Raw genomic sequence first — 14,708 nt, 5'->3', positions numbered from 1 at the left:
ATGGAAGATCTCTCTCTCTCTGCCCCCTACCCCAACTCTTTCAAGTGAATGGATTAATTAATTAAAAAAAGAGAAATGTATTTTTGACATAAAGTAGTTGCCATGGTAAACAAGTATACTGAAATACTTTCTTAAAATTTAGCAATTCATTTTAACATTTTGACAGAGTACATACTAAGGAAAAGGCATTATTTTAGCACAGAGAATCTGGGATGAAAAGAGACAATTTCTGTTGTTAAGGACACAAAATAGAAGATAATATTCCTTGAGTACTTTAGTTAAATAAGGTTTTATATACCAAGATAAAGACAGCATAATTGTTCCTGTCCCTGTAAAATTTAGAAGGTTAATGGAAGTTTGTCTCCCAAGTGCTTATTTCAACTGTAATGAGTATTAATAAATTAACTAGTTGGTGTTCTGTTTATAGGTCTGCTATGAGCAATAACCATTCACTAGTTCAATTACTTTATTAAATGTGCCAGCACACAGGTATACTTGTTAAATTTAAGACTCTGATTCAGAGTACTTTACTTTCCCTGAATTAACTAAAGAGAGCTCAGTTTAATTAAGATAATTCTGAAACCAAAGACTGTTCAGCTAGAATGAGTGCTGGAATGCACCTAATTGGACTTCTTTTTCTATGCAGGAATTACTTTTATAATATCCAACTAATGTATGAACACATAAGGTGATAGGACCAAACAGCAACTCCATTTTTACAGACAGAACTACCGAACAGTTCTTCCCTGCATCAAAATCTGCTTCCTTTAGAGGTGCAGGGGACCTGCTCTCTTCCAAGTCACTACTCTCTTTTCTAGGTCAAAGATTTTCCAAGGTTTTTTTTTTTTTTTTTTTTTAATAAGAATGATCTCATTTTTCTTTTCTCTTCTGGTTACTTCTTCATTGGGACAATCATAGTTTGTCAAACTTCTTCCTAAACATGTTAACAGGATACCAAAAGATAAGCATACCATCACCATCTTGTCTGAACTCACATTTCTATTTTTGTACTCTAAGATTTCGTTTTCTCTTTTGCAAATTAGATTCAACAGATGACTCATGTGTAGCTCTGGTTCTGCTAAAATAAGTAGGTTCTATTCATAGAGAGAAGCCCTTTTCTCTTGCCCTGTAATGGACACTGTCATTTGTTTTGATGTATATAATCTGAAGCTCCTTTGTGTGCTGAGGAGTCACCTTGATGTGAGGTCAAGATCATCACCCCTATAGCTGCCGATAATCCAGTGGGTAGCTATATGATTCCTGTGGCAGAAGCATCTATATTAGAAGCAGGTTCTATGGAGAATGGTCATTGATGCAATCATGGCATTGTTGATGATTTCCTAATCAGACTACACTGTGTGGATACCCTTTTTAGTCTACATGGGCTCTTATACTACCAGCAATGTGTATGGTTTGACACTGCTTGCACTCCTACAATCCTTATCAGCTATCCACTCACACAGATGGCCTTCTCACTCTTTGAGCTCTGATTCTCCATGTTGCATCACTCCCTTTTGTTGATAACTGCTTCTTCTTGCTTAGTTTCTTACGCCCCATACCATACCACTCATTCTTGAGGATATTTTCCTCAGCTTATACTTAGACACCCTGCCTGGTCTCGTTCCTGTGTGAATTCTCTTCTCATACTGCCTGGCCTCCAGCTCCCTCCACTAGGCTGTTCTAGATGATATACTCCACATCCAAGTTGGGTCCTGATATCTCACTCAGGGCATTATGGCTTGCCTTTTCCGTTCCCACCAATGTGCTGCCTATATTGCTTTGCACCACTTAATGGCTTCAGGACTCAACTGTTAGGGAGGAAACGGAATGAAAAAAGGGACAGTCTCAGTATCATCTTAATAAACTTTTGTTTTTTACAGACAAGTGTCACTTTCAAAAAGCAACTCCTAACATACACATCTATACAGTACCTATGCAATTAATTATTCAAATCATAATGTAGAACTTTATATTTATTCTTATTAAATTCCATCCTATTAGTTTTGATCTACCATTTCAGTATGTTCTGATCTTCTTGAGCTTGGTATTTACGTAATCTAAACTATCTCTATAACTTTCTGACACATAAAAATTTCACAAGCAAGCCATTTATTTTTGGCAAAGCTGTTGACAGCCCTAGAGAACAAAGTCCTAGATAGCTCAATATGAGACAAAGCTGTAGACTGACAATGGCCTAGTAATCAAATTCATTTAATCTTCCCATAAAGATATGAGATCTGCAAATAAGCTTGAGAAGATAAAAAGTGCTTATTTACTCAATTTTGTATCACAGAATACTGAATCAATGAATCAATGAATGAAGAACACATTCTCATTTTTTGCTGAAATGTATTGTGCAAGCCATGTTACAAATCATCATAATGTAGGTGTGGTTAATCCGTGATAAAATAATTAGGGTTTGTATATCATCTAACATGGCTGCATAATTTTTTTTTTTTTTGGACAGGCAGAGTTAGTGAGAGAGAGAGAGAGACAGAGAGAAAGGTCTTCCTTCCGTTGGTTCACCCTGATCCGAAGCCAGGAGCCAGATGCTTCCTCCTGGTCTCCCATGCGGGTGCAGGGCCCAAGCACCTGAGCCATCCTCCACTGCACTCCTGGGCCACAGCAGAGATCTGGACTGCAAGAGGAGAAATGGGACAGAATCGGCGCCCCACCCGGGACAAGAACCCAGGGTGCCGGTGCCGCAAGCAGAGGATTAGCCTAGAGTGAGCCGTGGCGCCAGCCTGTGGCTGCACAATTATAAACACTATGTCCACAGATATAAACAGTGTGTTTCAAAAGGTATTGTCTGGGGCCGGCGCTGTGGCATAGTGGGTTAAGCCTCTACCTGCAGTGTCGGCATCCCATTTGAGTGCCAGTTCATGTCCCGGCTGCACCTCTTCTGATCCAGCGCTCTGCTATGGCCTGGAAAAGCAGTAGAAGATGGCCCAAGTACTTGGGCCCCTCCACCCACGTGGGAAACCCAGAAGAAGCTCTTGGCTTCTGGCTTCAGATTGGCCCAGCTCTGGGCATTGTGGTCATTTGGAGAATGAACCAGCAGATGGAAGACATTTCTCTCTGTCTCTTTCTCTGTCTGTAACTCTACCTCTCAAATAAATAAATAAAATCTTAAAAAAAAAAAGGTATGGTCTAATAATAATCTTTATAGCAAACTTATGTTCTTAGATCCACAAGATGTGTATATGGGAATCTTCTTCCCCTTCAGCCTTTCTCTATTTGCATAAATAAGTATAAGAATGTAAAAAAATGACATTGTTTAATATGATTAATGTAATAGTAAGTGGCAAAGTTTGAACTCAAATGCAAGCAACATGCGCTTAAGTATTGCCTTATTAAAGGGTTAATAAAAATTAAACAATCATCAGTATTTTGCATGACTTCTTAAAGTATATAATTTGGAGGAGCCGGAGTATATAAAAACTTCACATATGGCTGTTCCATATATTCTCTTTCCTTTTCTGTATTTCCTTTTCTATATTTTTTCTTTTCTGACATGTAATGACATAGAATCACACCAAAGCAGAAGTGCCATGGTAATGCAAAACTAATTACACATTTAGTTTCTAATCTTATTCTTTAGCACCATTCATTCCTGTTGAGGTGTCATGGAAAAGAAAAAGAAAGCAATATGTGAGAAGGGTTTTAAGTTAAAATTATTTGTCTATACAGACTCGATTTGCTTGACACACAGAAATTGCTCAAGAAATGTTAGTTCTTCCTCATTTAATTTAAATATGTACTGAGCACTTTGTGTGTTAGCTGCTATGAGAGGCACCAGGACTACAAATATTTGTAAAACTTATATGCCCTCAGTTATTTCTCCACATATATCCAGGGCTGAGAGAGGAAAAAAACAAAACAAAACAAAACAAAACAAAACAAAACAAAACAAAAAACTGAAGGAAGGTCTTCACAGAACAGATGAAACAGATGGTATCTAAGAGATACCAATTTATCACCAGGAGAGTCAGTTCCTACAATAGGGATCTTAAGTGTACTATGTAATCTCCATGAAATATGCTTTTATGACCTTCCTGGTAACCCAAATTTAGAAATTCCCTATTCTGCATACCATGCCACAAATAAAAAAGGGAAGTCTTTAGACATATTACAGTCTATAGCTATACTACCTGGAATGCGCCCAATCTCTTCTGACATGTTACAATGATCCACTAATATCAAACTTAAATTTATATATTCAGTAAATTTTTACATTACTATGTACAATTTACCAGGGGGAAATGACTTAATTTTTACAATATCTCTCATTGTACATGACAATTTGTTAACATGCTTATTGAAGCAATTCACCACAAAAACATCAAGTTGTTAGATCAGTTTCAAAATACATCCCTGTACAAAAAAACGGATTCAAGATAGTACCCTTATTTCAAAAGTGATAATGTATTTGTACTGAAGTCAGTGAATTTTAGCTTAAGATGGCAAAAAATGAGGCATGAATTCAAAGCAGGCAGTACAAACAAACCTAACCAAATAATGAGGCAGTATAAATAAACCTAACTTAAGCAGAATAGAAAACTGAAACACTTGTCAGAGGACTTTAAGATATTTAATAGTGGTGGTAGTCAAGCTATTTAAAGATCTGTCTACATTTTCAAATTCATCTCCAGTCACTTCCCCCTTTTACAACTTTTTAGCAATTCCAATCTCTTTGTATTTAAGTATTCAAGTCATTCTTTCCTTCTGCTGCTTTTGAACACTGATCCCTCTGTCTAAAATGCCTTGAGAACCTATCTCCATCTGGCCAACTGCTCTTTTCCTTAAAGACAGCTCAGGTGTCACTATCTTCAGGAAAAATGTCTTTCTTTACATACCACTCTGCCACAATACCCCTCCTTTTATGTTCTCCTGACACCCTATATGTGTCTTTACTGTTCTTTCTACACTATTATAGCACTCAATTTTCCCATTTCTTCCCCTGCTACACTGTGTTCTTGAATGGCAGGAACTGCATCATGGTGTTCTTTGAATCCCCAGCAACTGGCAAAGCACATCTCAGCAGGCACTTAGTAAATTCTCAGAAAAACTAATTTGTAACTTGTCTCTCCAGGAAATATGCAATAGTAGAAAAAGTATGATGTTGGGCTCTGCCTATCTAGCTGTAACTCAAGAAACCCTGGGCTTCTAATAAGATAAAATATTTATAGCTCTAAAGTTCTTTATTAACACAGTTTTTATTTCTACAAATTCTTGACAATAAAACTACTTTAAAAAAGAATGGTCTTTAATTTCAAATGCTTATTAATTTATATCAGAGTCATCTGAATTTTGTTTCACTGAAAACTTTTATTATTATTTATTTTTATTATTACAGGGCTTGTCAGAGAATACTTTGCCTAATTTGAACACTTTAGGGCCATAAGGATCATTCTGTTAGCTTCACAGGCATACGATTTTGCTCCCTTTTGACTTTCTCTTTCTCCTTATCTGCTGCCTCCATTTCCATTCCTACCCTCACTTTTTACCTAGCTCCTGAACTCATCAGGTGTGATCCTGCCATAGACAGAAACTAGTGATTACAAAGTAGTCATTAGTCTTTTCTCATCCTGTTGTCTTCTCTTGCTCAGAATGAGGCCATACTGGTCTTCAGTCTTTACAAAGACTTCAAACCCAGTCCCTTGCTCACTACTATTCCTTCCATCTAGCTCCCATCTTGTAATTGTGGGAAGACAAAAAATACAAATAAAGAAAAAGAGAACCTTTTTGTTTGGTTACCTTTTTGTCCTTTCCTGGGTTTTTACAAATTTTACTCAGTAATTTGAAACAAAATTTCCATTTTTACATTCTGTCATGAAGGGAATGGAGTCTCTGTTTTCTACTGAAGCAGAGAAATGTGTTCCTGTGCAAAAATATCTTCACATGTAGTAGTCCCTACTACTAGGATACTGTTAGCACTACAAATTAGATAGGCCTTTTTAGTCTGGATTGAAAGGGACCCTTTCACATACAAAATCAATTTGATTTAGGACGGGGTGGTTTATAGGTTATAGTTAGAAATTAACTTTTGAAATATAAGTTTTTTATAATTCAGGGCATGGTTATCCAGCTGTGATTACTGGTTTTTATATTTTAAGTCACACTAAAACAGTAATGAACTTCATATGCAAATACATTTGAAATCATTAATGCCATACTAACTGAAATGTTTCCATTATAAACAAAATTTACTGAAAACAACATGAAAAGGGATGTACAAATAAACCTAGAATGTGTGTTCTATTAGAATTTTACATTCTATAAAGCACCTAGTAAAAATATGAAATCATTTTCATGAAGTCTAATTGACAAGTAAAGACAGGCAAAGTTTGTTATACTGCTTATACATCCTACTACATGGTTTCTTTTTAAACTATAATACATGGATTCTTCCTATCTGTGAGTTTATAACTGCCACAAAAATGACTTAAATTAACTTAGATAAATTTCCAACTCCAAGATGTACCAGGTTTAAACGCCATGCTAAGTTGTGTGTGTGTGTGTGTTTTAAGATTTAATTTATTTATTTGAGAGGCACAGTTACAGAGAGAGGGAAGGTCACAAAGGTCTCCTATCTACTGGTTCACTCTCCAAATGGCTGCAATGGCCAGAACTGGGCCGATTTGAAGCAAGGAGCCAGCAGCTTCTTTTGGGTCTTCTGGGCCCAAGCACTTGGACCATCTTCTACTGCTTTCCCAGGCCATGGGCACAGAGCTGAATTGGAAGAGGAGCAGCCAGGATACAAATCGGTGTCCACTGAGGATGCAGACCCTGTAGGCAGAGGCTTAGCCTATTATGCCTCAGTGCTGACCCCTACGCCAGGCTGTTTCAATTTTAACTTTTGAACTAATTACTTCTCTGGAAAGAGATCTATTTCTTCTTTGATTAAACAAACTAGACAGCCTAGGTAAAATGGGGGGAGAAGGCAGTACTGTAATTATTGATTTGCCTGGTTGATCTTGGTTTCAACCAACAGTCCAATAGTAACTGAAGTCCTTTCATTCTCCAAAGTACCCCAAGAATTTTTATGATGATAAAGCATATGGTCACCCAACCTCTAATGCATTCTTTTTTTAAAAAATTTACAATAAATAAATAAATAAATAAATAAATAAATAAAAGATTTACTTATTTGAAAGTCAGAGTTAAACAGAAGGGAGGGAGGGAGGGAGGGAGGGAGGGAGGGAGGGATGATGGGAGGGAAGTCTTTCATCTGTGGATTCACTACCCAATTGGCTGCAACGGCCGGAAATGCACTGATCCAAAGCCAGGAGCCAGGAGCCAGGAGCCTCCTCCGGGTCTCCCGTTGTGGGTGCAGAGGCCCAAGGACTTGGGCCATCTTCTACTGCTTTCCCAGGCCATAGCAGAGAGCTGGATAGGAAGAGGAGCAGCCGCATCTCGACCTGGTGCCCATATGGGATGCCGGCCCTGCAGGTGGCGGCCTTACCCACTCAATCACAACACTGGCCCCTCTAATGGCCTCTCTTTTAAAATTAAAGCCACAACTATTAGGTAGGCACCCAACATATAGGTCAAAAAACTGAAGAGGACACAAAAAATGTAAGAAATGGTATCTTCTTAAAACGCTTATACCACAGTTAGAGAGACAGAATAAAGATTTCAAGTTAAACAATACAACATTTAGATATCTTTAAAAATATACATAGAAGAAATATTACAAGACAGCACATAATTATCTGGCAAATGAATGGCAAAATAACTCGTATTATGGGGTCTCAGAAGAGAATGTGAATCACCTGCTATCACTAGTAACATCACAGCACTCACCATCATCATTTAATGAGTACCTTATGTGTTCCAGGTCTGTTTTAGAGTATACACTAAGCAAATTAGTTAACTCCCATAATTATTCTATTAGGCCTACTGTTATTGACAAGGATGGGAAGTTTACTGGTGAGAAATGTATTTATAGAGATTAAGTAGTAAGTGCAAGACCATATGGCTGGCTAGTAAGCAGCAGAGCTGAGATTTAAATCCAGGTTATTGGGGTGGGCACTGAGGCACAGTGAGTTCAGTTGCTGTCTGGGAAGCTTGTCTCTTATATAGGAGCATTATTTCCTGTCCAGGCTATTCTGGTTCCAATCCAGCTCCCTATCAATTTGCCTTGGAAGCAGCAGATGATGGATCAAGTACTCAACTATGTGTCACCCATGTAGGAGACTCTATGGAGTTCCTGGCTCCTTGATTCAGCCTGGCCCAGCCCTGGATATTGTAGACATTTAGGGGATGAACCAGCAGATGGAAGATCTTGCTCTCTTTCCTTTCCATCATTCTGTCTTTAAAATAAATAGGTAAGTGAATCAATCAATCAAAAATAAAAAAATATTCAGATTCTTTTCTTGAAATATTTATTTGCTTATTTGAAAAGCAGAGTTACAGAGATAGACAGAGATAGAAAGATCTTCCCTCTGCTGGTTCATTCCCCAAATGGCCACAACCACTGGGGCTGGGCCAGGCCAAAGCCAGAAGCCAGGAGCCTCATTTAGGTCTCCCACGTGGGTGCATGGGTACAAGCATTTGGGCCATCTTTTGCCACTTTCATAGGAGCATTAGCAGGGAGCTAGACGGGAAGTGGAGCAGCTGGGACTCAAACCAGCACTCATATGGGATGACAGTGTTGCAGGTGGCAGCTTAACCTGCTTTGTGCCACCGCAACAATCCTAGTTTCTCTACTTTTAAAGCCCGTGCTTTATTGCTTCATCTTCACATACAATGCTTCTCATCAAATGGTGACAAGTTTGCCTCCCAAAGATACTTGATGGTATCTGGAGACACTTTTGTTGACATAAAGGGGATAAGCAGAGGGGTAGGTAGAGGCCAAAGATTCTGTTAAACATCCAACAATTCACTGCATAGCCCCACAGCAAAGAATTACCCAGCCTACAAGTCAGCAGTGCTAAGGGGATGCACAGTAAAAAATGGGTACAAAGAATCTGTTAAAGTAAGATCTGAGCTCAGTGTTGCAGTTATTGTTAGGGTTGTTTGGACAGGCTGGCAGTGGAGAAGTAGGGGGTGAATTCTAAAATACGGCAAACAGTATCAATAGCATGAGACAGGTTTAAGATTTAGTGAACAAGTCGGTTTAGAAAGAGTGAAGGGAAGGAATAGTAAAAGGGAAGTGGGAGCAAGAAAAGAAAAGAAAAGAAAAGAAAGCTGAAATGATCTTTTTCGAAAGACTAAGAACCCAGATTGGATTCAATGAAGATTTTTTTTGAGTAGGAAAGTGACAGGAACAATAAGGTCAGTCAAAAAACCAGGATATAGGACTAGAAAGGATGATGTTACTGCAATAGTTAAATGTCAAGGTAACTAAGGTAATGCTTGTGCTTCTACTTGGTGCTGAGAATGAAAAGGAAGAACCCACAATCATACAGACAGTTACACATCATCAACTTGTCTCTTCTGTCTCAATGATAATAAATTATCATTCATACCTGTAATGCACTGATACTGTCCATCTTCTCTTCGTATTGTAAATGCTTCCCCCGGATTAACTTGTACCAGTATAACCTTAAAATCAAGAGAAACAGCATTAATCAAAACAGTAAAAGAGAGGCGAGCTGTTTAACCTTAGAAATTGAGAAGGAATATGAGGATTGCACATTTACAATGTTGGCTTGTAAAAAAAGTTAATAGAGTTAAATCAAAAGTAAAGAGAACAGAAAGAAAAGATAGTGGCATCTGTTTGCCGCTTCAGACTTTCAGCTCCAAAAAGCAGGGACATACATGTTTGTCATATTTATGGAACTAGTGGTACACAGTAGACAACTCTATACGGACAGACACTATTAAAAGAATGAACAAATAAGGTGTGAATTGGGGAAATAAGTTCAAGAGATCTATCATGCAACATGGTGAGCATAATTCATGACAAGTCTTGAAAACTGCTAGATTTTAAATGTCTTCATCACACAAAAAGTAAGTATGAAGTAATACAAAAGGTAATTGGCTTGAGTTAGCCATTCTATAATATAAGCATATTTCAAAATCTGTTGTACCCAATAAACATAAAATATTTATCAAAAATTTAACGACAAAAAAGGGAAGATAGTGGCTTCCTTTTATTCCAAACTTTTATTGGAAAGTCAATAAACCACTTTGAAACAAAGATGAAGTCAAACCACAGAATGAGTTCATCAGTTGATGGGTAATAGGTTTTTCTAAAGATAAATTATAAACTGACAGGTAAAGCATGAGTTGAGCATATTTGAATTATTATGACATCTTAAGTTATAGCTGATAATGTGTTAATCACATCATTTTAAGTAATTTTCTTTTTATTATAAAGGGAGTAATTACTTTTAAGACATTTGAAAAATAGAATACTGGGTAGAAAAAGTTCCAAGGTAAACATCAATATTTTGATAAATTTCTTAAGTCTATGTCACGCAGGACTGATTACATCCTAAAGTCTAGATTTAAGATATTGTACTCTGTATCCTTTTTCTTTTTAGTGTTAATTTAATAAAAGGCTTACAAACTCAAAATTTTCCATCCATCATAAACTACTTCACCACTCCCTTAACATAAGGAATTTAGTTAGTTTTCAATTTTTCTATTATTGTTAGTAATGCCAGAGAACTTTAATTTTTTTTTTTGTAATAATTAGTACTATTTCCTTATGATGGATTCCCAGAAAAGGAATTCTGGTGCCTGTTGCTAAACTTCCTTTTCTTTTTTTTTTTTCCTGACAGGCAGAGTTAGACAGTGAGAGAGTGAGAGAGTGAGAGTGAGAGAGTGAGAGAGAGAGAGTGAGAGTGAGAGAGAGAGTGAGAGAGAGAGAGAGAGAGAGAGAAAGGCCTTCCTTTTCCATTGGTTCACCCCACAAATGGCTGCTACGGCCAGTGTGCTGCGCCGATCTGAAGCCAGGAGCCAGGTGCTTCCTCCTGGTCTCCCATGCAGGTGCAGGGCCCAAGCACTCGGGCCATCCTCCACTGCACTCCTGGGCCACAGCAGAGAGCTGGACTGGAAGAGGAGCAACCGGGACAGAATCCAGCACCCCAACCGGGACTAGAACCTGCGGTGCCGGCGCCGCAGGCGGAGGATTAGCCTAGTGAGCTGCGGCACTGGCCACTAAACTTCCTTTTAAAAGGGTTAGACTATTTCATCTCCCTTCTTGTCATCTATGAGAACAACTTTTACTACATTCTCTGCAACCTCGAAAAAGAAAATAGGACATTAGTGTTGTTTAAATTTGTCCTTCTTTGATTATTGTTACTAGTTCTTTAGTAAATTGCTTGTTTATGTCACTTTACCCATTCATTCTTTTTTTTTTTAAAGACTTATTTTGGGGGTCCAGCGCTGGGGTGCAGCGGGTTAAAGCCCTAGCCTGAAGTGCCAGCATCCCATATGGGCACCGGTTCTAATCCTGGCTGCTCCTCTTCTGATCCAGCTCTCTGCTATGGCCTGCAAAAGCAGTGGAAAATGGCCCAAGTCCTTGGGCCTCTGCACCTGCATGGGAGACCCAGAAGAAGCTCCTGGCTCCTGGCTTCGGATTGACGCAGCTCTGGCCATCTGGCGAGTGAACCAGCAGATGGAAGATCTTTCTTTCTATCTCTACCTCTCTCTGTAACTCCGTCTTTCAAATAAATAACATATATCTTTAAAAAAAAAAAAAAAAAGACTTATTTTGTGGCCACCACTGTGGCGTGGCGGGTAAAGCCACTGTTTGCAGTGCCAATATCCCATACGGGTGCCGGTTTGAGTCCCAGCTGCTCTAATTCTGACCCAGCTCCCTGATAATGTGCCTGGGAAAGCAGAAGATAGCCTAAGTATTTGGGCCCCTGTATCCATGTGGGAGATCAGAAGAAGCTCCTGGCTTCAGCTTGGCCCAGTCCTGGCTGTTGCTGTCATTTGGGGAGTTAATCAATGGACGGAAGATCTCTGTGTCTCTCCTCCTCTCTAACTCTTTCAAATATATCACACACATACACACACACAAATACATTTCATAAACATCTTTCTTGCTAAGTTTTATTTACAGGAATACTTAAATTATGGCTTTTCTCCCAGGATCTTCACAAGCCTGGCTCCTTATTATAACTCCAGTATCTCAAATATCATCTCATAGAAAACTTAACCATCTAATTGTGGGGAAAATATACTCCTTACCTACTTTCTACTGTATCAATGTATTTTATATTTTGCCTAGTACTTACCACTATCTGAAATTATTTTGTGCAGTTACTTGTTAGTTTTAAAATCAAAGTTCACCAGGAAAACAAATATCTTGATGTGTCTTATAAAATTCTATGCCCCAGAGCCCAACTCGTAACAGGTTCTCAACAAACTTTTGTTCAGTAAATAAAAGATGAATAGAATATGAAGCCTGAGCAGTATGTGGAATTCATTCACTCATTCAACAGATATTTATTGAGGTCTTATTACATGTGAAGTTCTGTAACAGATAATGGAGATAGAATATGAAACAAAACAAGTTACTTTCATGAAATGACAAAGAAAAGTTATAGGACTCAAGCTAAACCACAGTAACATCAAGTATGATTATTTTTAAAAGATTAAATTGAAAGATTATGAATAGAAATTAACACATATAAATATACGTGTGGTTCAGTTTTGGTCACCTCCAAAATACAGAATTCACTTATCTTCAAGTTACCTGGATACCTACATCATTTTTACATTCATCTGACACAAATGTATGGAATTTTCCATAATCTCATTATAGATACAAGTATGATGTATGGAGCACATACAAGTTAGATAGGGAAAGATTTACAAATGACAGACTAGCTATTTCACCTGAGATAAAATACGCAAAAATTCTTTCTAGAATAATCATAAATGAACTGGTACAGCATCATAAGATCAAAATAATCTAGTCCAATGACCAGAAAAATCTTGTAAATGAAGTAACCCTTGGAAATGTGACAAGTGAGAAACCTTGGTAAGTTATCTATAATTTTTTAGTCCTATCGCTGATGTCTATACTGGCACAGGGAGATATTATGAAGCACATTTTATAAATACAACACCATAAAATAATTATGTAGTATCTTACTGTTTTTTTTTAAAAAAACGAAATTCTCTAATATCTTCAAATATCACAGAAACAAATAGGTAGCTCTTAAATTCATACTTATTTACCTAAAATGTACTGTTAATCATCCTAACCCCAGTTTAAAGAATCAGAGTTCAGATATGAAATACATGAAATTTGTCCCCTTTACGTAAATTTTAAAAATTAAGAACAATCAGGGTTCAAACCCATAATGTGATGAGTTTTATCACATTATGATTTTTCAAAAATTTCCAATATATTTCTCTCCTCAGTATCTTGGACTTCTTAAATTTTTAGCAACAGATTTGCTGGCATGTTCAAGACCTTACTCTAACATACTACTGCAGTATATTAACCTAGCAGTTTTCCTTTGCCATCTATTAGTGCAAATGCTGGGAAGTCTAATGTCTTATTTGAGTCATTAGTGTCAACAGTGAGTGACAAAAGCAATTATCTGAGTGCCTGCCAACAGTTCAAATTCAGGCGTCTTGAGTAGAGATATGTAATGTCAGTGGAAATTTTAAATATTCACTACAAATATTTTTACTGCTTACTGAGTTAACAAACATACTTAAATACATGTTTTGGGTAAAGTTGCTACCAACAAAGGGTAGATTAGCATTTATTTATAATGACTAAGTAATGCTACACTACATTGTAGACTTTTATTCTTGCATTGTGCAATGATGATACTTGGAAAAATCTACTTAAAATGCTATATTAAAAAGTAACAGTATGAAAAATGAAAATGTCATTGATTAAATCTATAAATATGCCCACTATGTACATTAATAAACAGCATACAAATTTATAAAATATAAAATTTAATGTTCTCTAAATTTCTGAATAAATAATAAAGATATTTACAATGGCTTGGAGAAGTTTGGAAGAGAATAGATAAAATATAAGAATTAGTGGCCAGCGTTGTGGTACAGTGAGTAGGGCTGCTGTCTACAACGCTGACATCCCATATTGGCTCTGTAAGCTCCCTGCTAATGCACCTGGGAAAGTAGCAAAAGATGGCTCAAGTAATTGGGTCCCTGCACCCATGTGAGAGATCCGAAGAAGCTGACACCTGGCTTTGGCCTGATGCGGCCCCAGTCACTGCGTCCATTTGGAGCGTACACCAGCAGATAGAAGAATCTCTCTCTCTCTTGCTCTGTCTCTTCCTCTCTCTGTGTAACTCTTTCAAATAAATATTTTTTTAAAAATGTAAGAATCAAATTTAAAATTATTTACTTGGAGAAGAAAAATAAATTTCAATAAAAGCAGGAAAACCAGATAAAGACATCACTGCAGTGAGGCAGGAAGAAAGGAGGTCAAGAGGGCAGAGACACCAGTGATTAGCACGCATGATTCAGGAACTCCTCTGCCTACACGGAGTGTACAGTAGAGATAGAGCTAAGTGAGACCTAAGATATTATTTGGTCCACTACAGACTTCTTTAAAAAGTAAGCTAAGGGATAACTGGAATTATTCAAAAGGTTATTTTTTTTTTACTTTTATTTAATGAATATAAATTTCCAAAGTACGACTTATGGATTACAATGGCTTCCCCCACATACCGTCCCTCCCACCCACAACCCTCCCCTTTCCCACTCCCTCTCCCCTTCCATTCACATCAAGATTCTGTCGCTCCCCCTCTTCG

General features: G+C 37.6%; 1 protein-coding gene across 8 annotated transcripts in view; it reads right to left on the bottom strand.

The window, feature by feature from the left end:
- The window catches only part of FNDC3A (fibronectin type III domain containing 3A), a 176,692-nt gene that overhangs the window by 122,668 nt on the left and 39,316 nt on the right, over positions 1–14,708 (bottom strand). For all 8 annotated transcript variants that reach the window (XM_070048856.2, XM_070048857.2, XM_070048854.2 and 5 more), the window contains one exon: positions 9,474–9,549. In XM_070048856.2, the coding sequence (XP_069904957.1) occupies positions 9,474–9,549 (76 nt within the window). The remainder of the gene's footprint in view (positions 1–9,473; positions 9,550–14,708) is intronic.

This window comes from Oryctolagus cuniculus, chromosome 9, assembly GCF_051225735.1.
Source record: "Oryctolagus cuniculus isolate XC-2025 breed Fujian yellow rabbit chromosome 9, ASM5122573v1, whole genome shotgun sequence".
Taxonomy (NCBI): domain Eukaryota; kingdom Metazoa; phylum Chordata; class Mammalia; order Lagomorpha; family Leporidae; genus Oryctolagus; species Oryctolagus cuniculus.
This window is presented reverse-complemented; position numbering and strand designations above follow the sequence as displayed.